This window comes from Aythya fuligula, chromosome 1 (genome assembly GCF_009819795.1).
Source record: "Aythya fuligula isolate bAytFul2 chromosome 1, bAytFul2.pri, whole genome shotgun sequence".
Lineage (NCBI taxonomy): Eukaryota > Metazoa > Chordata > Aves > Anseriformes > Anatidae > Aythya > Aythya fuligula.
Genome location: NC_045559.1, coordinates 176,075,855 through 176,100,640, shown reverse-complemented (window position 1 = coordinate 176,100,640; position 24,786 = coordinate 176,075,855). Strand labels below are relative to the sequence as shown.

Genomic DNA, 24,786 nt, shown 5'->3' with positions numbered 1-24,786 from the left:
CATGTCCTCCTCAATCATTCCTGGTAATTAGATTCCAGAAGAGGACAAGTCGTACCCACTTCCAGATTGTACTAAGCTGCTTTTTATGACAAAACTCCTCAGCCAGAAGATATTAATTTACGTATGAGCTGCCTGCCTGGCTGGATTAGGAATTGCATTGCTATCACAGTACCTATCAAATCCAACCAGTCTACAAATCCTTCTTAACACCAAATAACAGGGTACAAGACAAGTTTAAGTACTACACGTGTTTGTATGAACATAAGCCCTATCTAAGCCCTTATGGTTGTACAAAATCAGGGAGAATTAATATCTAGTGGAGTAATTCTGAAAAATATATATATATATTGAAAAATAGAAAAAAAAAGTCATTGATCATTTGGGAATGAGTCTAATCAGAAATACTCAAGGTTTCAGTGTACTTTAAATATGCTTGAGGTCTGTTCACGATGTTATCCTTATATAAATGAGTACTTAAATATCACTGGCTTCATTAAATTTAACTGCATATATAAATATTGTGCTAAATTTCAGCCTGGTGCTAATTCTCCATTAAAATTAGAGAAAAGTAGACGCAAAATACTACTAAATCAAAATACTAGAGCCATAATGCTCATTTTGCATTATTATAATTTCCTACCTGGGGTCTGGATGAAGGATAATCAAGTCTGGAGAATATAAATAGATTGCTATTGTATCTTCAAGCAAATGTTAATAATGCAAGCCAATAACACAGAGTGACTTACTTATCTCTTTGTTCAGCTGAGCAATGGCCACTGTAGTCCCCGTTCCTCTGAGAGTTTTTATGTTTGTGACAATTTTGCTGTGAGGTTCTGAATTTTTCTATTTTGCTATCTGGGGGATCAAACCTACCAACTCCCAGTGGGATATAATTAGAGATGGCCCAAGGAGCTGGAGAAGACACTACAGATAATCCAGTCTGACAATATGCTGAGGAGGGCAGCAACACGGAGGCACAAGGGGTGGAGTTCAGAATATCTGGTGGGGAATTATCAGTCAATTAAGCAGCTGGATGATGGCTTTGGATTTCAATGATTAGCCGTAGTCATGATATCTCAAGACCTTTGTGCTTTTCATGCAGTTCATCCATCAATATTTAGAACTAAACCTTTGATTTAGGTAGGCTTTGTTTTATCTCAGCTTGGTTTTGTAAATGTTGAGAGATGACAACCTTCGCTGAAATCCATCAGTATAGCAGGTGCTCTGCATCTATGGAAATCAGTCTGTCTATGAAATATTAAACATATACCCAGGACTTGAGTGGTAATAATTTAACAAGAAGACCTGTATTCTCTTTTATCCTTTTGTATATATTAAAATTAATTTCAGACAAGGTAAACTGAATGCCACTGAATTCCCAGAGCCTACATATATGTCAGCATTAAAAAAAAATGTATTTCACCTCTCTCTTTCCTCTCCATTCTTACCCACTCTTTCATAAAACTCTTTTTTCTTCTGGTTTCTAGAATTAGAAAACAATTGATTTGAGCTGCAGTCTGAAAAGCAGATTTATCTGAGAAAAAGTGGATGCATTTTCAGAATCAAGATTTTTTTTGTAAACATATTTGGTGCCAAACAATAGCAAATAACACAACATCAATGTATTTTTAATGTACTTCTACCATCTGGACATTTTTCAGGATTATTTCCCACATTTGAAGGACTGATGAAATGAATGTTTATTTTCTCTTCCATCAATCCTACTGCTCCAAAGTAGCATCAGCAAAATCACATAGATGTTTGTTTATAAGGTGTACCTTATGGGCAGTAGTAGCAACCTGCCTATTTATTGTGTCTGAAAAAGAAAATCCTTTGGACTAATGACGTTGAACTTATGGGGTTTTGAGTCAACTTCCTCCATAAAACCGTGTCACAGTTTAATTTCATACCCACTGTGAGATCTCAAACAAATGGAAATAATGTCTTGTATCCATGGTAACAAATGAGATACACTTTACCTGATTTTGAGATGGAAATTGAATTAACTTGTCACTGCCGCATAGGTGGTATTGCCTTCAATTTATTTCTATATGAGAACACACATACCAAGCAGATCACTTTTCAAATGGCTCCGTTTTTCAGCAGTGTTTGGTATTCTGTAATAAAGTCTGTGATCATAAGGAGGGATGTTTTAGTTATAACTATTTTTACAATACTTCACAACACAGCTGTAAGATTTTTTTTTTTAAATCTTTTCTCTTTTTCTGAAATGTTTTACCAGATACATGACTATAGGTAATGCAAAAAATAGCAGCTAGTAGTGTTGCTTAATGCTTGCCATTATGAAGACTCAGATTTCAGTGGGTAAATAACTTGTCCAAATTTTAACCATTTGGGTTTACGTGTTCCTTGTGAATTAGCAAGTAGAGTCTTTTGAAAAATTCTCATCAAAATCTGTCAGCCCTTCTAAGAACAAAGTGAAAAGAAAAAAAAAATATTTTCTTTTGTTTGTTGTCCACCAAATACAATTCTTGAGGAAATGCACTTGTCACCTTCATGCTTTGAAAAACTGATTCGGAATTTGACAGTGAGTCACTATGGATTCAGTGATATGGTTTCCACATCCTTTATAAAATCTGCCTGAAACTGATAACAATGCAAGCCTTTGAAAAATCTCAGTGTGCCACATAGGCAATGTCAGTCATTAGCACATATCCAAACCAATTTCACATCTTTCCTGGGCAGCCAGGGTTGTTTATGAACCATCTCCACAGCACAGCCACCAATGCAAAGTTTTAAGCCTCAAGTTAGTCCTAAATCTGCAAAGTATGGTTCAGTTCCTGGAAACAGTCTAGCTCTCTACTGGGTCTCTACTTGAACTAGTTAGTTCCATCATTCTGTCAGGCTTAATTGGCCGGCGTGTGTTACCACACTTGCATGGCAGTACTAAACTGGCTGATTTTCCAATAGGCTGGTAATTCAGTGGGGTTCTTCGCTGCATCATGTAAATATGCCTTGCTGATGTTCTCTCCTCTCACAACTCCCTAAGCATGATCCAATATAGGCTGAATGTAAGCTTCTGCAAGCAATGGCATGATCCAGAAACCCCCATTTAAACCGTGCTTCCACTTATTTTTTCTCCAGGAATGCACCCAAGTGCCTACAGTCCTTCTGTTGCACATGCTGGGTTTATCTGGGACATTTAAGAGGCACCTCATTGCCCAGGTCCCCCAAGGGGCCTGATTCATTATCTGGGCTTAGATCCATATTCCTAACATACCATGACATCCTCTTCGTTGGTGGTGAAGCATTAAAGCCTAGCCACGGGGTTATTGCATGAGCAGGGGATATGCGGAGGTGCCTCACTTAAAATCAGTGCTTGGAGTGAAAAGCAAAAACAATAAGAAAAGTCGTGGGTGGTAGGCATAGGGCTGACATACAGGCTGATATGCTGGTGCCATTGTCATTGATTCTGGTAGCTCTGGGTGTCTCCACAGGAATCTGAACACATTTTGACCCTGTTAATGATCCATGTGGGTGTCACTCTGATGCAGCACAATGAAAGCGCTCTTTTGTCTCTCTTTTTTTTTTTTTTTTTTTTTTTTTTTTTTTCCCAAAACAGTATCAGTTTTCCTCCAACAGCAATGCAGATTGCAAACCTGAGTGCTCAGAAGGCAGGAACTGCCAGAACTACTGACTGAGTATTTTGCTCTGTATACCTCAGGGACCCTTCCCTGTTCAGTGCTGCAGACAGGGAGTGCACAGTTAATTATCACCTATTCAATACATCCCTGGTCTTGTTGTTCAATATTCAACACGAGGTCTTTCTGCGAAGGCCACATTACTCATGACATTTCCCATTGAGAACTAGCTTTTGCAGTTTACTAATCAGTTAGCATGTAAAATAAATAGTACATGCATCTGAAAATTATATGTCTGATCTCAAAGGGCTCTGATAAATGCTAGATGACTAGAAGTCATTTCAGGCTTTCTGTGTTCATCCAGAGGAAAAGAGTTTGCTCTGTAATATGCCTCATGGTTGTGGTCAGGAGGAGAGCTGCTGAAGCACATTGCAGCTCCTTCCTTTTATTCACTGCTTGCTCATCCTGGAGTATGGCCAGAGTATACCTTCAGTGACAAGGACTGTGGGGTACACACCGCTTCCACTGTATGGACAGTCACTGTGAACTGGATTGGGTCCCTTTTATCTAAGTGAGTTGGCATAAGGGTCATGTCTCTGTCAGCTTTTTAAGCAAGACAATATATCAAACATATAGTAACAATTTCAAGTAGTAACAATTTCAAGTAAAAAGGCCCAAATTAGCTATTGTTCTACTGTTGGCTTCACTGTGCTGCTATGAAATTAATTAAATTTCTACCATTACCAGCCACTTTCAGATCTCCTCACTGACCTAGCAGCAGACTAGTTTTTTGTTGTTTTTTTTTTCTTTTTTCCCTACAAAAGGTGACGTTACTTAGGACCTTCCTAGCCTATACTATATCATAAGAAGATTCTTCTCATCCAAGTAATGGAAGAATTTATTCTTCCCATGGTCCACTCTCATTCACTAGGAGTAGAAAAGCACGTTTCTGTCCAAGAAAGTTCAATAGTAAGTAAGATGGGGCATCATGAGACCTTCTTTCCACATCACTTTTCCACCGTCTTTCCATCACTTATCCTCCTTCAGTATGCCTCAGGTGACATTTAGGTCCTCATCTCTCAGATTCTTCACAGATGTTTGGTTGTTAACTGTCACTGTCATTCCTTTCTCTCACCTGGAAACTTCGTGAAATGTCAGAAGTCACAGAGATATTTTTTGTTGGCTGAAAATTGCTGAATACAGTGCCTTGTGAGTGCTGTGATCATTGTAACAACCATTTACCCTTAAATATAGGTTGGTTCTATATTAGTTTAGAGCTGAAAATAGCATCATTGTTGAATAGATGGAGCATGTTATGGCTATATTTATTAATATACCCTAAATGCAAAGGAGCTTTGCAGTCTTTTTTATCTAACTACCTCTTGAACACCAAACATCTATTCAGCACACAACCCAGACAATGTACTTATGCACAACTATAAACTGATTCTTCTGCAAATGCAGTATTAAAGAGAAGAGTAAATAATAGAGATAAAAACATTACCCCTTGTATTTGCTTTTTACCTGCTGAATAAATAGACCAGAATAATTAAGTTGGAAATGTTTTTATTACTCTTCCAGTATGAATTCTAATTAGATCTTTCTGTTTTCCTAGAAAAGCAGCACTAGGGTAATAATGACAATACCGTTCATTAGATCATTACTAATAATTTAATGTGATACAAGATAAAAGCAAGAAACTGGACCCAATGTCCAGATGTTTGCTTCCAGGTCCAACTCTTCTTCTTTTACCCTATGGTTGATAGTTAGAAGCCAGTAAGAAATATGTCTGCTTCCAGGACAGAGACAAATGTTCCCATAAGTATTCTTTTTGTTCTCTTCTGCTTTTCAAGGCTCTGTACAGTACTGTGCACATCCCAACTTCCAGAAAATACTTACTCTTTCTGATTATACTTAAAAAAAAAAAAAAAAAAAGCACCACTTCAACACTGCTAGGGGAAGTGGAGAAGTGTAAATAAGGGCCTATAGATACTTTAAACACCATACATGTATTCTTGATAGATCTTGTAGTGGTGAAATGGTGGAAGGTAGCGTATTTTTGCTTGCTATCATGGTAAAACTAAAGTGAGATTGACAGGAAGAATAAACACTTCAGAGAGAAATAATCTGGTGCATACATTCAATTTAAAATATGAAATAAATCAACTAGTATCTTCATTAGCACACTAGCATAGTCTAGTGAAAAACAAGTCATGTCAGTTGTACCATCGGTCCTCTTTAATATCTTCATCAATGATCTGGACGAGGGCATTGAGTGCACCCTCAGTAAGTTTGCAGATGACACCAAGCTAGGTGCGTGTGTCGATCTGCTTGAGGGTAGGAAGGCTCTGCAGGAGGATCTGCATAGGCTGCACCGATGGGCTGAGGTCAACTGCATGAAGTTCAACAAGGCCAAGTGCCGGGTCCTGCACCTGGGGCGCAATAACCCCAAGCAGAGCTACAGGCTGGGAGATGAGTGGTTGGAGAGCTGCCAGGCAGAGAAGGACCTAGGAGTGATGGTTGATAGTCGGCTGAATATGAGCCAGCAGTGTGCTCAGGTGGCCAAGAAGGCCAACAGCATCCTGGCTTGCATAAGAAACAGTGTGACCAGCAGGGCTAGGGAGGTGATCATCCCCCTGTACTCGGCTCTGGTGAGGCCGCACCTCGAGTACTGTGTTCAGTTTTGGGCCCCTCGCTACAAGAAGGACATCGAGGTGCTTGAGCGAGTCCAGAGAAGGGCGACGAAGCTGGTGAGGGGCCTGGAGAACAAGTCCTACGAGGAGCGGCTGAGGGAGCTGGGCTTGTTCAGCCTGGAGAAGAGGAGGCTCAGGGGTGACCTTATCGCTCTTTATAGGTACCTCAAGGGAGGCTGTAGCGAGGTGGGGGTTGGCCTGTTCTCCTACGTGCCTGGTGACAGGACGAGGGGGAATGGGCTTAAGTTGCACCAGGGGAGTTTTAGGTTAGATGTTAGGAAGAACTTCTTTACCGAAAGGGTTGTTAGACATTGGAACAGGCTGCCCAGGGAAGTGGTGGAGTCACCATCCCTGGAAGTCTTTAAAAGACGTTTAGATGTAGAGCTTAGGGATATGGTTTAGTAGGGACTGTTAGTGTTAGGACTAGTTAGTGTTAGTGTTGGACTCAATGATCTTGAGGTCCCTTCCAAACTAGAAATTCTGTGATTCTGTGTGATTCTGTGATCTAGCAATCTTACGTGAATTCTTTAAAATATTCTAAATATTAAATACTAGTATTGGCTTGCTGATTACATAGGTTCCAAAAGCATTTGATGCTTTCATTACAAGGAGCCCTGCTTCCTCAGCAAGGAACTAAGTTCCAATGGGAATAACAGAAGGTAAATTGACTCATGTAAATTGTTCTCCTAGTTAAATGTGTCAGGTCTTTTTGTTCTCCTTTAAAGTGAAGAAAATATTTCTTCTTGAATAGGAAAAATCAAAATTAAAAATAATTCTAATAATAATTTGATTTGCTAAGAAAGAGCGTGCTGTAACATGTTTGTTTGCAGTCCCACGAAAGAATAGTTGTGGTCATAAAGTTCAAGTGCTGTTGCCTGGTGAGGAGGTACCTGAAATGGACAGGTACAGGTGAAAGGCTGGAGAAGAGGAGGTTGCTAAGAATGAATGACCATGTCTTCTCTTGACTGTCCATCATGCCAGGTGCCAGGTGGTTGCCTTGTAGGTTATGAGAGCAGAGAGAATCTGACACTCATCTGGGATCAGCCCTCTTCATTTGATCTGAATCAGAGCAAACTGTAAGCCCATCTGCTCACTCACCCATTGCCAGTAAAAGGCAAGGGCTATATAACATGCCAGTGACCTCATTTAGCAAAGGTAGGAGGGAGATTTCCTGATGAGGTGTAATTGCTTTGTCCAAACTTCTCCCCTCTGTAAGACTCCATCAAAATCAAAGTCCTTCAGTAATCTGCTGTGAAAATCAGATCCCAGAGAGAATCCCTTACGCTAGCAGTAAAAATCTACTTGTAAATTGTGAGGATTTCAGTTCTAGGAGGAGGGGCTGATCCTGTAAGGACCCTAATGACTTCAGCCTTTTCTTCATTTAGTGTAACAATATATATTGTTACATTAGACTAAGACTGTTTTTCTTTCTTTATTAGAGTAAGAGTAATGCTTAAAAATTACTTGACAAAGAAAACTGCGGACTTCAGACATAGAATCATAGAATCATAGAATATCCTGAGTTGGAAGGGACCCTTAAGGATCATCAAGTCCAACTCTTGACACCGCACAGGTCTACCCAAAAGTTCAGACCATGTGCCTAAGTTCACAGTCCAATCTCTTCTTAAATTCAGACAGGCTCGGTGCAGTGACCACTTCCCTGGGGAGCCTGTTCCAGTGTGCAACCACCCTCTCTGTGAAGAACCCCCTCCTGAAGTCCAGCCTAAATTTCCCCTGCCTCAGCTTAACCCCGTTCCCGCGGGTCCTGTCACTAGTGTTAATGGAGAAAAGGTCTCCTGCCTCTCGACACCCCCTTACGAGGAAGTTGTAGACTGTGATGAGGTCTCCCCTCAGCCTCCTCTTCTCCAGGCTGAACAGGCCCAGTGACCTCAGCCGTTCCTCGTACGTCTTCCCCTCCAGGCCTTTCACCATCTTCGTAGCCCTCCTCTGGACACTTTCCAACAGTTTCATGTCCTTTTTATACTGTGGTGCCCAGAACTGCACACAGTACTCGAGGTGAGGCCGCACCAGCGCAGAGTTCCAAGTTCTCCTTTCATCTGCTCTCCAATCCCAAATGCTGCCTCTTGTGTGTCTGAATTACTATGCCTTATGGAAACAAAAGAAACTGAGACCTCTTTATCTTATATCTATTAGGTATTCTTTAGCATCATAGAATTATGTAAGTCAAAAGGGACCTCTGGAGATCATGTACAGCATTCCCCAGCTTAAAGCAGGGTCAGCTCTGGAGCTGTCTTTCTTAGGGCCCCATCCAGCTGTATTTGCAATTCCTCCAAGGATGGAGAGTCCACAGCTTCTTTGAGCTGTTGCTCCCATGGCTGGCCATACTAACCATGTAATGTTTTCTTTATACATGTAGGTAATCAAGATGTTCCTTCTTGTGTGTATTAGCCCTCAACCCTTACCTGAGAAAAGCGTGACCACATCTTCTCTGTAACCTCCCTTTAAGTAGTTTCTGCATGTTCATCCATCTGTTTTGTTGTGCTTTTTTTTTTTTTTCCTTATTTCTGTGGGTCACTCCTGCCCACTCCTGTTTTGACTGCTACAGAGCTGTTGGACCTCTGTAGTCAAACTCATAGCAGGGGGCATGACAGACGTCTTTCTAAGGAGGTAGCAGGACAATGTTGTAGAGTATTGCCTCGATACACACACAACAAATGCATGTCCAGCTCCCCTGCCCCTTCGGAGGTGGCTAACCTGTGGAGCTAACATGTTCACCATGTTCTTTTTCTCTGCTCAGAACCAGAGTAGCTTATTTTACAGGTAGCTTCCCAAAGCAATCAGGAGCTGGGCTGTTGATCAACATACAGCTTTTCACCAGCTCTGGCCCATGGCACAGGGGGTCAGGGTTGGGACTCTTTTATCATTGCAAACCCCATGAGCAATCCAAACAATGTCATCCCTATAATTTCTATAACACAAGTGGTCCCTGAGAGATGGAAGGGGGGAGAAGTGCTGATCTATTACAGTGCACTTCCCTTTACTCCCTTAAAAAATCCACAATCATGCTCTTTATTTTAATAATGCCTTGTCATACATTAGGATGGCACGTATGTTGCCCTTACTGCTGCAAGATGGCTAACTTCCTCGAGGGCTTATTTCTAAAGCTTCTTTGACTTGTCTTTCACATTCTTCTGTTTCCTTGGTGATTTGTCTGGCCTCATCAACGTCTTGTTACTAATGCATATTTGCGCAGCTGGGAAGTCACTTTCTCATTATTCAAGCCTGCCATGTGCTGGCCATTTGTGATATGAAATCTTGTCTGTCTTAGAAATAGACACAAACACCCTTCCAGCCTGTCCACAGAAGTACTGAGAGAACAATCTGTGTTTTTGTTTTGCAATTGATTGTGTGCCTGAGATTTCATTTTGATTTATTATTTCTTTTCCTTCTACTTAAGGAGGACTCTACCAAGAAATACTTACCATTATTTCCCTCGTTATTTGTGATCAGCCTTTAAGACTTTTGAAACACTTTTTTTCCATGCTGATTTTTATCCTTTTTCCATCTAGTCAACTCTTTATATATATATATATATATATATTATGAGATAAAGTTCAAACTGACACCACAAAACTTGCTTTAGGAAGAAAAAGGAGAAAGAATAAAACTTCAGAAATGGTCAGTGTAAATTGGTGCTTTAATTTTAGATGATCTCTGCAGTCCTTCCAATGTCTATGATTGCAAAAATTTTAGATCTCGAGTTCTAGTGTACTTTTAGGGGAAATTGTTGCCCTTTTGCACAAGTGAGAACTGCTTCCCCAGGTTTCTTTATATTGTGAAGCCTTAGTCTATTCAGAATTGAAGAAAGTAAAGCATGAGGGGGAATCAGCCTACCTATTTGAAGCGCGTGGGCTTTGCCTTCATTTTAGACACCTAGTGAACTAGATCTTCCCATTTTTCCTGTATAAGGGAGTAAATATACTCCCCATAAATAGTATGTGAAAAATAATATGCTACTCCCTAATATCATATAGGTAGGAGAATTCAGTTTACCTAAGTTCACTGGTTGTCTAAGATGTCTATTCAAACAAGTCGGCTCGGTTAGGCTGTGTAACAACATCCCACTTTGACTGATATTCTCATTTCAAAAGTTTGCCACAAATATTTTCCAGACACTCTGCAGCTACTCCAGAAGCTGGAGACAGTCCACCTGTGGCCAAATTGACTTGGTTTGCTGAAACTGCCTGTTATCTGTGATCAAAGTCAGTGCTCCTACCTCAGACACATCCTTTTTTCTTATCTTCTTCACTTCCATTTCTTCCTTCTCCTATTTCTTTTCAAGCAGCTGCAGAAAATAAAAATAATAATAATAACAACAACAAAAAGCAGGAATGGGACCATTCAGCAATGTAACTGTTAAACTTGTGGCAAATGTTGGTTTTCCTTTTTCATTGTTCTGTCAGTCTTATATTATCCTAAGTACTGCCTCAGGTCTTTTGGACTCTTCTGAGCTGCCTCCCTTTTCTTAGTGTACTAAGTTGATGGTTTCACGCTGGCAACCATGCTTTCCTTTTGAGATCCTTCTCTGTTTTGCTAGGCTGTGCGTGTGCCTTCCCTTCTGGATATGTCCATAATTTATATTTAAATGTACAGATGTAACACTGCCTTTTGGGGACAAAAGAAGAAATGTGGGCAGGGAGGTGAAGAGGAAAGAGAAGGAATGTTTCATGATACACAACAACCAGCTATTACTTTCCCTTTAGGACTTCTCATATATTTCAAGGCACTGTTTGTTGTTCAGTCGTTAGCATTCTTGGCCACGCTGGCACCGCATTGTACACAGTCTGAGTAATTCATCTGGCTTCAATAATGTCATCTATATTTAATGTTTCAGAAGCTGTGAGGATTGGTTTAAGATAGTAATTTTCTGTCTGCACTTTCAAGATCTATGCAACATGGGCGGCACTGAACTGTTGCTGACAGAGATTCAGCATTGGAAGTTGGAATGTGTGGAAAAAAATAAATAAAATAAAACACACACATGTCCCTCCCATATAAAGAAATTAGCTACCCACTTATGAATGGGGAGGAATTTTGTCCTCATGAATGAAGCAAGCCTAACACTGGAGAGGGATCTTTTCCATTTATAAACAGAGCAGCTCCAGAACTGCCAATGGAAACAGGAAAGCTGTCTTGCATGGTCTTGTGTAAAATGCATTTCTTGGCATCTGGAGAGACAACTAGTAGGTTAATTCTTTTTGCTTTCTTGTCTCCTCTCTGGAAATGCCAATTAGTGATGTTTACCCATCTGATGTTGACCTACTCCAGGGCTTCATCTCTTGTGGACAACCCAGCAGCCATAGTGGCAAATACCTTTGTTTGCATGGACACCAGCTGAATTTCCAGAGCAGTGCTGGTGGAACGCTGGGCTGTGCATGTGCCTCTCTCCAGGAACCTCAGAGTTCCAGACTCCTTCAATTTAACAGTCAGTCCTGGAAATTTTTTCCTGCTGATTTCAGAAGCAGACTTCTTCCCTTCTCCTTACCTTTACCTTCTTACCACAGCATGATGTTGGACATTCCCCAACCTTCCTCAAAGATCTTCTCCTTGCATCAACACTCACTAAATCAAGCTTTCTCTGTGTCAGGTTGGGTGTGGGTTGTGTACTCTTGCCTCTGGTAGCTTGTCCCTTGCCTTTTGCAGAAGGCTGCAGCCAGCCTCTCCCCTCCCCAGTAACAGCAGAGGGCGTTCACTAGAGCAAGGATAATATATCTCTCCACCATGAGATGCTTTTCTGCCTCCTAACACAATGATTTTGGCTCAGGAAAGAGATCCTTGCACAAGTGGCAGGGGACACCCAGACACCCGAAGAGTTGTATGTTGAGAAGTGTTGCTTTAGAAGAGAATAAACAAATGAACCAGGAATTTCCTGGCTATATAGCCAACAAGTCGCTCCTTTGCCTGATAAAAATGGGGACTTATTGACTGAATGCCATGGCTGTGCCACAAAACTAGGGGCATCAGGGCTTAAAGGAAATGGCCAGAGAGGTGAGACAAGACTGGAGGAAGGGACATTTTGATAGCTGTGCTGGCAGAATCTCTGAGACAAACCAGCAGGACACAGCAGGTGGGAAGCGGGGTAGCAAATGTTGTGTGGGTGGGTGGACACGGAGGGGGGAAGCTCTGGCAGAAAAGCTCGATGAGATGGTGAAGTAGGTGGAACAGGATCAGACAGCACAACGAGTAAAACCAAGGAGAACAATTTTTTATTTTAATTGATTGTAGTATGCACTTGAATGCAATCTGAAGGGCAGAAGAAATATCTATAGGATCAATTTTTAATAAGCACATTTATGTGAGAAACAAAATAATTCTGAATAATTAAATACCATCATCTTGGCATCATTCATTAGAATCATTATGGAGTGGCTGTCTGTTTATAAGTAGGCATGACAGCAGTTACTGTTATGAAACTTGCCTCATTCCTGCCAGTGTAAAATCTTTCCATTTGCTTCTAATTTTGCCAAACATCACGTGTTTATGCTGAAATTTTTCAAGCTGATTGTCTGTCTCAGTCTGATACTTTTTTCAGTCAAAGCTATTTTGTCATTTCCCAAATTAAGACTAGAAGGAAAAAATATGTTGTTTGGCAGGTATAAGTCCTTGTTACTAGTTCTTGTTGATGGCATCAACCACACAGGAAAAAGAAAGCTCTGAACCTGACCCATGCAAAATGAGCGGATTCTGCAGCTTTTAGAGGTAAATGTCAGGGAGAGAAAAAGAAAGAAGGTTAAAGCCCCAGGGAATGACTGCAAATTTTAAACAATTCTGGCATCTCTGGGGGCTGGATGGGAAGGTCCCAGTTCTGTGAATGAAAAACCTTATGTGTGACTGGGAATGCGGTACACTAGTTACAGATGCTCTGTTTTCCATCCCCGTGAAAATGGGGCCCATTGGCTGTCTTGAAAATAGGAGCCTAGGGACAAACAGAGAGCCTGCAGTAGTTTACAGTTTAACTATTAAGACTCCCAGAAAGTTTTATCTCATGTCAAATGCTTTGCAGATCATGTTGCAACCAGTATGAGCTGCAAATCCATGCAAACTGAGAAAATTGGATGTTTTCCTGGGATTCTTGTTCCTGGCTGGTCTGGAGCCAAATACAATGATGCAGAACAGGGAGCATCTCTGATTGTGCTCTCACATTGCATCTGCCACACCACTTCCTCCCATGCTCAGCCAGCTCTGAAAAAATTGCCTCGAACACAAAACCTAAAGTCAAGATCAAAGGAAGAGGGATATAATTAGACTAAAACACAGCAGGAGATATAAGTGGGAGATATGAAGATAAAGGTGTAGTGGTTTGTGAGCTGGTCCATGGTATGTAAGACTTGAATATGGAAGAACCATGAGGGGTTAGGATGAGGAAGGTGATTTTAATTCTTCTGGTGAAAGTATAACAAGTTCAACCTCTAAGTGAAAGGGCTTTCCAGTGGCAGAGATTAATTTAAGACTCACCAGGGGTCTTCTAAATAGGAATTTCCATTGTTCAGAAGGATGAGCTCCAGGGTTTCTCCCAGAATCTGGAGTAAAATCTCTGAAACAGGATGAAGGTTTGGTCTGGAAGGTAGTGATGTTCTCCTTGGACTTAAATGTCTACCCACTTCCTTCAGGGGCTGTGGAGAAGACAGGATATCTTTGTAGTTTTCTCTGGACTCCACAGTACTTGTAGCACTGTACTGACAATGATGGCAATAAAACCTCATAATTCAGGATTTCAGCTTGTTGCCTAGAGAGGCAAATAAGTTTCCTTCCCCAGTACATTATTGGCTAAATGCATTCCTGGCTTTATGTGAGGATCATTTAATTCATTTTGGATCCTCACTTTGAATTGTCAGAAACTGGTTGAGACATAACTACTCAGAGAAGACATTGAGGTGGAGAGCAAAGACCCCTTTTTCTTAAAAAGCCCTTGCCCTGTCCAGGTGTGTAAGGTCAAGCAGGTTGCAGTTGTGAAGGAGAGGAATTTCACTAGCCCCATTCAGGTGACACATCTCCTTGCCAAAAATCTGGTGTCTCTGCTAGGGATCCTTGAAAGAGCTTCTGGTATCCTTCTTGTGTCTTGTATGATTTGTTTCCCTCCTGGGGATTGGAGTCCCTTCTTTCTAAAGTACAGGCATCAGCTAAAACTATCCTGAGTGAAGATTAATGGTCTGTTATAAACATGAGGTTACATGAGGTGACTAAATTGTCCCTTTGTGGTTAGAAGGTTATGAAATGTCTGGAAATCTGTAACTGTGCTAAGGAGCTGCATGGGTAACAGTGTGTGACACATGACAGTACACATAAATTCATTTTATCTTCTGAGAATATAGAGAGTGATACCCAACAGGCAAAATGAAGACAAGTCTGAGGTGACAATCCAGTCCCCATCAGGAATTGCCAGAAGTAGAGATTTCCATGCAGAAGTTGGTGGGGCCTCACTGGAACAGAACTTGCTATTCATGTAAAATCATGAGATTTGAAATGCTTTTGTGCTGTCGTAGAGTGGATGCACATACCTGAAGGCCCTCAGTGTCTTGTAGGCCCTCAGGGAGCAGTCCAGGTGGCAAGATTCATCAAAGAGCACACCTAGCTGAATAGCAGAGTGCAAGAGGGTGCAAGATATAATCATACATATACCCACATGGATTTTTACATCCGTGGCAGACAGAATTCATCAAACTGGTGTTCACTTACATGAGAAGTGCACTGCCAATAACTCTGTCAGGCCCCAAAATATCAAGTGTTTCATAGGAGCTCTGAAAACAATACTGGCACTGAGTCCCTTCGTGCCTGGGACTTCCAGTGTTGTGGAACAAGGCCAGGGGCTATTTCTACTTTTGTTGTGTCCAACTAATCAAGACAGTGAACACCTACAACATCCGTTTGAGTCAGAGTTATCAGTCCTAAGCACAAGCACAAACTAAGTCTTAGATGCTTAGACACATAGTTAGATCAGTAATCCAAGTTATTAAAGCACTTGCTTGCTCAAGTAGTCCTTGGAAAGGAGTGTATGCAGAGCAATAAGTTGTGCAAGAAAAACAGAGCTTCCTTTCTTGATCACCAAGGGAAAGCACTGTAAACTCCTTCTTAATCTCTTAGTTGTCCTCTCTTGCTCTTCAGCAATGTATATTACACATAAAAATAAAAATATATCATTATTACAGATTAATTAAATCTATTGACCTGCTCTTAACAGTTACAATAAATCTATGTGGAACCTGAAGCTAGCCAAGACCAGGGGATGTGGGCTTTTCAAGATGTTCCTGCACCCCAGAATTGTCTTCATAAAAAATGGTTTTGGACATAGTTTTTTTGTTTTGACAGTTCAGATCAGCCATCTTCCTGGCTGATATATTGATTGTAGGGCATCAATCTTCCTGGTCTAATAAAATATCACAGCATGGTTGAAAATAAATAAATAAATAAATACAAGCTTTGTCTTCTTGGCAACTCAATGTGAAAGCTCTCCAGAATATTGCTTTGCATAGAATGAAAATGGCTTTGGGCCAATGACTAATTATATTAAAAGGCTGTGCTTTTAAATTATTTATGTACCATAGTGTTTACCCTAGTATTATTGAAACCACCGCATACACTTCTACAAATAAGATTTTGGTTCAGATGAATGTGACAGTCCCTCCGTGGGTGATATACTGTACCAGGAGTTTCTACTTTAATGTAACAAATAGCTTAACACACATTAACAGATGCATTACTCGTGGAGCACTGCTGCAGAAGGAGATGCAGATGAAAATAATTTACCTCTGGTCCATTTAGACACAGCAGATTATGCAACAATAATAAATGTAGGAGCAGGCTGCAAAGCATTGTTTGAAACAAAGATTTATCAAACTGAGGGTTTAAAACCAATTTTGATCCAGACGGTGCTAACCAGAACCCTCTTTTGTTTGTACAGCAATTGCTGAGCATACAGGAAGAATTAAATAACAAAAAATCTGAGCTGGAGCAAGCCAAGGAAGAACAAACACATACACAAGCAATGCTTAAAGTCCTTCAGGAACAGGTGAGTGCTTCTCATGGGAGAAAAGTGCTGTCTTAGGCATGCTAAGGGGACGGAGGACGCATGGCTTTGCCTACAAAATGCATAGGATTCTGACCACTGACTGTGTTGTGAGCAAGACATAACATTATATAGTCTATGTGTCTGCTCTGATTAGCATTTGTGCATGCAGCTGGGGCTAACAGTTTAAGAAAACAGTGAAAGTGGACCCTTATTTTACACTATCCAGTAGTGAATTTCACATCTTGAGTAACATTTCCACTTATGTTATTCACATAGATACCAGGGAAATGTGTTGTCACTCTGAATAATTAAAAAATAATTAAAAAAAAAAAAAAATGGGGGGAAGTTAAATATGCCTGAAAAGCAAACATATTGGAAGCAACAACAACAAATACACTTTCTTTTAAGACTAGTATTGAAGAAAAAGAGCTTGCCATCTCCTGTGTAATATGTGAAGATATGAGTATACAAAAAAGCTTATCATGATGGCATTAAAAGTAGTAGTTCACCAATGCACTTATTTAAGCAGTGAAAAGCAAACAACTGTAAATCTGACTCTTTAATGTTAGCCTTCTTTGATACTCAGGCGTTCTGTGACACTGAGAAGTGTATTTGATAGTACTGTTTTATAAGCAAGGTAAGATGGATAGTTAGCAGAAAAAGAAAATCTGGAGCTAGATCTGTAAATCTGGAAATGAAGCAGTACACACTGTGTGCAAGCACTGTGTGCGCAAATACATGCGTTGTGTATAAGCCACATGGCTTGGACACACTGAAATCTCAAATCCCCACCTGTGCTGCATAGGCACAGTCTCTGTTGTGAGACGTATTTTTTGTCCTTTATATATAAACTTTGAGATAAAATATTTAGCAAGTTGGTTAGTATCTGTAGATGAAAGACTGCAGGTTCTGAACTGCTTTGATGGCAGAGATTCAAAATGATGATAGTTCTTATGTTCAAGAGTTTTCAGCATGTATGTCTGAATATGTCTGCAAACAGATTTAAACATTTAATATGCGCAATGGGAAAAGTAAATGCTATATGTTCTTAGCATTTATGGCTACAAAGAAAACCTTCTAAATGAGAACTGATGCAGGACTGCATTACACAAAAATGCCATAAGAAAGAGTGGATTAGGTAACAGCATATTTATAAAGACAGAAACTACTAGATCTCTTGAGTTAACTGCATCTCATTTACATTTTCACATGGCATTCAAAGTATATCATCATAGAATAGTCAAAAAAAAAAAAAAAAAAAAAAAAGAAATTGCATGGTGTTATTTTATATTGTGGTAGCAATTAAATTCTGCAAAAACATATAGGAATATCTTATGATATGAGGCCTCAATAGAGACCACAGGGGTGACTTCCGAATCTCTGCAGACTCCTACTAATTGCAAATCAAATGTGCACTCATGCTAGGCAGACAGACGAAACAGTAGCTGGAAGAAGGGCACAATGGATCTGCATTTGTCTTGAGCATTAACTGAAACATGCCTAGAGCTAAGGCTCTAAGTGGCCAGAATTCCTAAAGAGAGCTACACAACCAGTGTGCTTCTCCAATAACCCTGAACCATTTCCAAAATATTCCAGAATAGCAAAACCCCTAGCAGTAATGACCCCCAACTTGCCAAGGCTCACAGCTTTCCTTTACAAGCACCACAGCTCATCTGTGTGTTTTTCCAACCATGGATATTGAAAATCATATGGGAGAGTCAAGTAAATATGAACATTTCTTCAAAAAATAAACAGTGCTGGGCTCCCATCTTTATTGCTTTTTTTTTTTTTTTTTTTTTTTTTTGATACTTTTGCTAAAATCTACCTATTCATCCTGTATATCCTGCTGGGAGAGATGCTGTTTGCTTGTTTACAACATTACACAATGGTAGCAAAAAGGCTTCTGGACCATATCTGGTCCACAGCCACCAGCTCCAGTTGTCAGAGGACTTTGAGCCCACTGGTTTATACCTGACCTGCCCCACCACGTCATGAGATGTATGAGAGCCTTCCAGCTCCTTACCTCTTCTCCCTACCTTTCAGGTAGTCCCTTGGTTGTTACTGGCACTAGTTCAGTGTTTAGCCTCAGTATGCTCCCTGCTGGTAACATCAGTCTCACCACCAACCTGCAACAGAGCCTGCCTTGGGGGTAAGGCGAGGCCTGTTTTTCCAATACTGTATGTTTTTCCAAGGTTTCTATTCCAACGTTTCATGATTTATGATGTGAGAGAAGAGTATAAAGTCTATTTGAATTAAAACAAACAAACAATATTGGAAAAAAGGGACTTCACCCCTTTAGCCTGTGGGAATCCAGCAGCATATTTTATACCCACAAGTTTTCTCCCATTATCTCCACTGGTTCACCTCCACCTCCTGCTGCAGTGGTTCTAGTGTACATGTGGATGCTAGCAGCTTCTTGCCTGAGCTCTGACATCTTCTTCAGGGCACTGCAGGACATAAAAGAAAGAAAAAGGCTCAAGCATCCTGCCTGCACTAGTTGGATTAACACTGTGCTTCTGGATTAAGACAAGTGCAGCAGTACTGGGGAGCTGATGGTGCGAATCAGTGGTGGGGTGAAAGCCTGGCAGACCAATGCAGGCTGGAGGCTGAGCCCATTCTCCCATCAAACATACATGAGGTGGATGGGAGAGCTGCATGTCACCAGCAAAAGGCACGTGGAGCATTGCCCAAGAAGCCAGCAGCCACCAAAGGGTGATGCCACATGATGCACCTGAAAAAGGAAAGGAGAAAGGTAAGTAACGAACAGCACTCCCAGAGTGCTCAGGACATGGACGTAGCACTCAGAACAGTTTTATATACCTGAGCACACTCCTAACTTCATATTCAGATGAGTAATTCAGCTGAACTCAACGGGACAGCCCACATGAGGTGAATATTTAAAATGAAAAATTGGCAGAATCAGGAAACAGCTCACAGCGCAATGCAGAAATACCTAACTTTTCTTGGCTGGAAGTAGCCTTCTTGTCTCGTTCTTACCAGCATCCTCACAGCAAGATGTTTTCACAGGATGGTTGTATTTCAGTGGAAGGAAAACACGCAGCATTCATTGGAAATGCATCACACTGCTTTTAGTATGAGTTGCAGGCTTTTCAAGGGCATTGAAAGATGAGTGTCAGTGAAGTGACAGGACACCTGATGAGTTTGCAGTCCCCAGATCTTCTTTGTACTGCTTTATCAGGGATTGTTGCCCTCTTCCCTCTTTCAGGACCTCTTTAGTGGTTCACACAGGCCTGCATCATGAGGTATAGAGAGATCACGGCCCACTTACCTTAATTGTCAGATTGGCAACTGTGAGAAGCCAAGAACTGATTCACAGGCAGTTTAGCTGTTGCTGCTGCTCAGCAAAAAGATGATAGAGGTAATCTGACCAGTCATCCAACAGTGGTAGTCAGACAAGGTTTCTGTGCCAGACATCCAATCAAAACATAATAACATCCATATTCACCTGGATTTTAGGACTGTTGTCATTCAGTGTCACAGTTGTATCATCAGTTGTTAAACAGACCCCGGCTTCTTTGGCAAAAACAGATAGAGACCAAGGAATATAGAGGAAAGTTCTGTTGATTGTTTCCCATCTCCACCCTCCCCAAATATTAACTTTGAATTAAGTTAGAATAAACACATAACTTTTCAGAAATGTACATAAAGATTAAATGCTTTTGAGTGCTTCCGCTAAATGTACAAACCTCCATGGTTTGCAGGCTCCAGAGAGCTGTGGTGTGTCCTCCTTTCCTTGTTTGTTCAATCATAGGATGAAAAACAGCATATTTCACTGTGGCTCAAGACATGAGCTAGGGCACTCCTTAAATCTCTCTGGAAAGACTTTTAGAATCCCCTGTGTAATCCTGGATTTCCCCAAAAAAACTAAATCAGGAGGAAAAAAATATTTTGTTTTAGATCATATATTTGAAATTGGCAGCATCTCATCAGTCCTTCCTGCCAGTGGTTAAGTAAAAGAGCTGTTCTTCTCTTCACCTCCTTTTCCATCATACCCAAGAGCCATGTCAGTTATTTAGATGCTTCCTCGGGAAGGAAACACACAGTAGCACTTTGGTGTTTTAGAAAGCTCAAAATATATCATTCAAAAGTAATCATTAGCAAAACACTGTTTAGCTAGTGGCAACTTGCAAATATTGTAAAGTTTACATTAATAGCAAGAAGAAGGGGAAATTAAATCATTTATTATTCTTGAGAGCCAATTCTGCACACTTTTTATGCCTTGAAACTACTTTCTTATTATTTAAAAAATAATGACCCAGTCTTATTATTTTCCTTTTTTTTTTTTTTTTTTTTTTTTTTTAAACCAACCTATCAAGCCTTAAGTATGTTGGTTTCGAAATGGTTTGAGCAAAAACTCATTAGAATTATATGCTCCATCTGTTTTTCTCATTGGAAGCTTTATAAAATGCTCCTTCAAATAAATCAAAGATAACTGTGTGAAATACTCAAGTAATGTGATTGTTTTGTTCTGTTTTTTTGTTTGTTTGTTTTGTTTGTTTGTTTTGTTTACTCTTTGCAGTTAAAAAGCGCCAAGGAATTAGCAGAAATCAATGGGCATGATGAATCTCAGGCAAATGTAGGTACAGCTATATACTCACAGATTTAGAGATATATATGCATGCTTATGGTCTCAATTTTTTTCTGTTTATGTCTTAAACCTGATAGAATGGCTGAATGATTTGCACATCAGGTTTGAAGTGGCTGTTTTTTTCCTGAAGCCACAGGTTCAAATCCCAGCAAACTTCATTTCAAGGTAGATAAATTGAGTTCCGTGCAATTTACTTTGTCGGATTTATTTGGATGAGACTTTCACAACCAATGTCCTAGTTGCTGTATGTGGGTGTTAAAGATACCATGGAAACGACTGCAAGAGAAATGCTTTGCCTTAGTGTCCTGTCCAGGATTACTCAACCTACAAAGTTATATTGTTGTCTCTGTGGCTGCCACCTTGCAGCTGAGCAAGTCTGGCCATAATTCAGTTCTGAGTGAGGTGATTCATGTACGTGTATAATTTGGAAACAGCTAATTTGCACAGAAAGGACTAAATTAATTAATTGAGTCATTATTTTGCCCAAAATTGTTAAAGGACTTGTTAAGGTCGTGTTTTTTATAACCTACTGCCAAAAAAAAAAAAAAAAGCTTCTATTATTCCCTTAATGATTGCAGTCAAAACAGCAATTTGGATAAGGGGAAAGGAAATAAAGAAAAATTTTCCTGCTATGTTTGTAATGCAAACCATGCAGCTTTCTGATTTGTCATAAACATAAGAAAATTAAAACTGATTATACATGATATCTTCAACCCAGCTTAAAGAGCCAGCAACAGTCTGAACACTAATATATTTTAAATCTGTTTTTGTCAATATGTTATCTAATGATACAGCCAGGAAAGCAGTTTTATTTTCAACCTGAATGGAACTCTCAAATTTTGTGGAACAGCTTTGTGATAAGAAAATGTCCTTTCTTTTTAATCCGTCCCTGAATCTCATTCATTGTGGTCTGCTTCCGCAGAGAAGTCGATAGGGCCTCATAGCTCTCAGCATTTGGACAGGAGACATTCAATATTGTCTGATAGCTCCAACAAATCTGCAATTGCAGTCTGTCTGCATGGCATCTCATTGCCCCTTTGAAAGATTCTGTTTGCAAACCCAAATAAAAACATTAATCCACCGATGATCTTGAAATGCTCACATTTGCTACTTATAAACTTTTTGCCTGCACAACAGCTGGTTCCAAGTTTCCTAAGGGAATATAGGAACTTAAGATTTAGAAACTTTCCAAAAGAAACTTGCTTTGTCTCCAAAAAATGTGGATGAAACAATGTTTTGCAGGATCAAAATGTTTTAAAGGAAAATTTCCAAAATGCTTCAACTTTTATCATTCTGACTCGTATGAAACAGGATAAAGCAGAAGAGCCCGGAAGTTTCATTTTTATATAATATACAGGTTTAAATAACATTAAAATAAAATATTTCAATTGCCTAAAGAAAGTGTTTCAGTACATTTCCAGAATCTGAAAGAAAATATTTCAGAATCTTTGGTTAATGGTAAATTTTTCAAAATGTAATATTTTATTCTGGTTTTTAATTGTAGGAGTTGTTCAAATGCCTGAGCTTTCCACAGGACAAAACTCTATTTTATGCCCCTCTTTTCTTTGAGCTCTTCTCATGATGACCTCACTGCAATATTAGACTAATAGGAAAATAAGTCAATATATAAATTAATGGCAAAGAGGGAAACTAGATAGCTGTAATCACTGAGTGACAGTTACAGCCATGTATGTGTTCAACAGTTATGCCACTAAGAGGTCTGAGAAGGCACAGCAGCACAAATGGAAATGGAGAACTAAAGGAAAAGAATAGATGTTAAAGCATTTGCTACAACAGTGAACTTTGTAATGTGGAAGTTGAGGCACCTTTTAAACAAGTGTCCTTTATACTGAATGTGTAGAGCTCAGGTGTTGTGCCTTGCAGGTTGTCTCTCAACATCTATTCTCAGCAGACTTCATAGCTCTTGCCCTTGGCCAGTGTGTAAATCTGGGATGATCAAAGAGAAAAAGGCTCAGTGGCTCCTATGTGGCTGTTAGTGAACTGTGATGCATATAATGGGATTAGGGCATATTTGTTACAGTTGACAGGTTGAATTCAGCAAATGAAATACCTTTACATGAAGAGCAATAGTGGGAGGTGTTGGTGAGGAAAAATGGCAACATATGCCTATACATGGAATACAATCTAATCTCCACACTGTGGAATATTTAAATTGTTTACTCTGCAGAAAATCAGGGTCCTAAAAATGACAGTAGGAATCTTGAGGCATGTTGTGTGCACATCAAGAAAGTTCCTATTGTAGTCTTAAAAGATTATCTCCTGCAGTCCTGAAGCTTTCTGCTGATTGCACTGGTCTGCATTGCATTTTACATTAAAAATATGCTGGTTCTTAAAACAAAGATTTTAAATATTTTTTTTCCAAGCAAAAGTAGATATAGATGAAAATATATACTTAGAACTATCTTGGCATTTTTTCTAGGTGTCAATTATGTCAGAGCATCCTGAAAGAGAAGCAAGGAGCTGGATACCATTGGAAACATTAAAATATCCCTCCTGAAATGCACCCCATTTGTAAAACATATAACTCTTGTCTTTTTCTCTTGCTTTTGTCAGGAGAATTGAGCACAGTTAATTAAGAGGCTGGAGCAATGGCAATGCTACCCTCCCTGCCATGGCAGTTCATACACAAAGCTGGGGGATGAAAACAAGGAATTTTAGTGTCTTGTACACACAGATACAGCAGTTATTTCTAGAAAGCAAAACCATCTTACAAGGCTCTATAAACAGTCAGAAGGGTGTTTCACAAGTGACTTGCCAGGTACATGTGGTAATATTTGTTATGGCTGTTTACATTTCCTAGCGAGACCCTATAGGGAAGGCCAGATGCCAGTCTTGGATGGTACATGGAACCCGAGTGCTAACAGAGACTTCAGCACCCAGCACTGCCAGAGGTGCTGTCACAAAGTGTTCATTCCCTTCAGCCTTGCAGTTAGGAAAAGATTGCTAAAATATTGCTTCTTTCTTCTAATTTCTACCCCCTTTAATTTTCTCTTTGTTGCTGAATATAATTCTGTTTAATTCACGTATCTGTCTTAAGTGAAGAGAAAATAATGGCCAATGTACAATTACAGTTTCAGATATAATCCTCTTCCAGGATGTGCCCATACTCCTGAGACCTGATTAGTCACAGTGTGAAAAAAAAAATAAAAATCTTGCTTTGGAGATGTGCTAAAGTAGAGAACATTTTGGAAATTCAAAATACTCATCTCATGTTTTGCGGTTCACTCTGTAAACATAATTTATTCCTCCACTTTTAATGTGAGTTCACTGGCTTTCTATGGAGCCTCTTCTGTAAATGGTAGTGCTATGTTTTGACTGAAGACCTCCTTTGCTCACTGCTGAGACCAGCATACATAATGCATAGCTTTGGTGAATATATCCCTATTTGGGGTGTGGGAAGATTAACCTCCATGGTATCCCTCTGTTCTTAGTGGTGAAGGGGAGATTTTTGAACATGAGCCTAATTTTAGAAGTACCCCATGATTTTTCCAGGAATTTGTCTTTCTCCCTTGACAGCCACATGGCTTCCTTTTCCTTCTGTTAACAGGAGAATAGCTCCTGTTAATAATTCTTACTTTTTGTAAAAGCATCAGAAAATGGTGGTTAAGAGTACCAGCCCTTCATGTTTAGACCAAGACGAGGTGGTTCTTGGTTGTAGAAGAATTTTGAATGCCCAGATCTCACGCGCATGGTAAAATCCTGATTCCATTGAAGTCAGTAATTAAATACCCATCAGATTTAATAAGCCAGCATTTCACCAAAAGGTTTTCAGAGTTACCTTGTTATCACCAGGTCATGACACAACAGATATATGTCAGAGGGCAAAACTGATCT

At 39.9% G+C, this 24,786-nt stretch overlaps 1 protein-coding gene across 6 annotated transcripts in view; it reads left to right on the top strand.

The window, feature by feature from the left end:
• The window catches only part of ENOX1 (ecto-NOX disulfide-thiol exchanger 1), a 365,043-nt gene that overhangs the window by 323,273 nt on the left and 16,984 nt on the right, over positions 1–24,786 (top strand). For 5 of the 6 annotated variants that reach the window (XM_032203166.1, XM_032203183.1, XM_032203150.1 and 2 more), the window contains 2 exons: positions 16,215–16,322; positions 20,863–20,919. In XM_032203166.1, coding sequence (XP_032059057.1) covers positions 16,215–16,322; positions 20,863–20,919 — 165 coding nt within the window. The remainder of the gene's footprint in view (positions 1–16,214; positions 16,323–20,862; positions 20,920–24,786) is intronic. The other variant, XM_032203192.1, reaches the window with a different exon arrangement.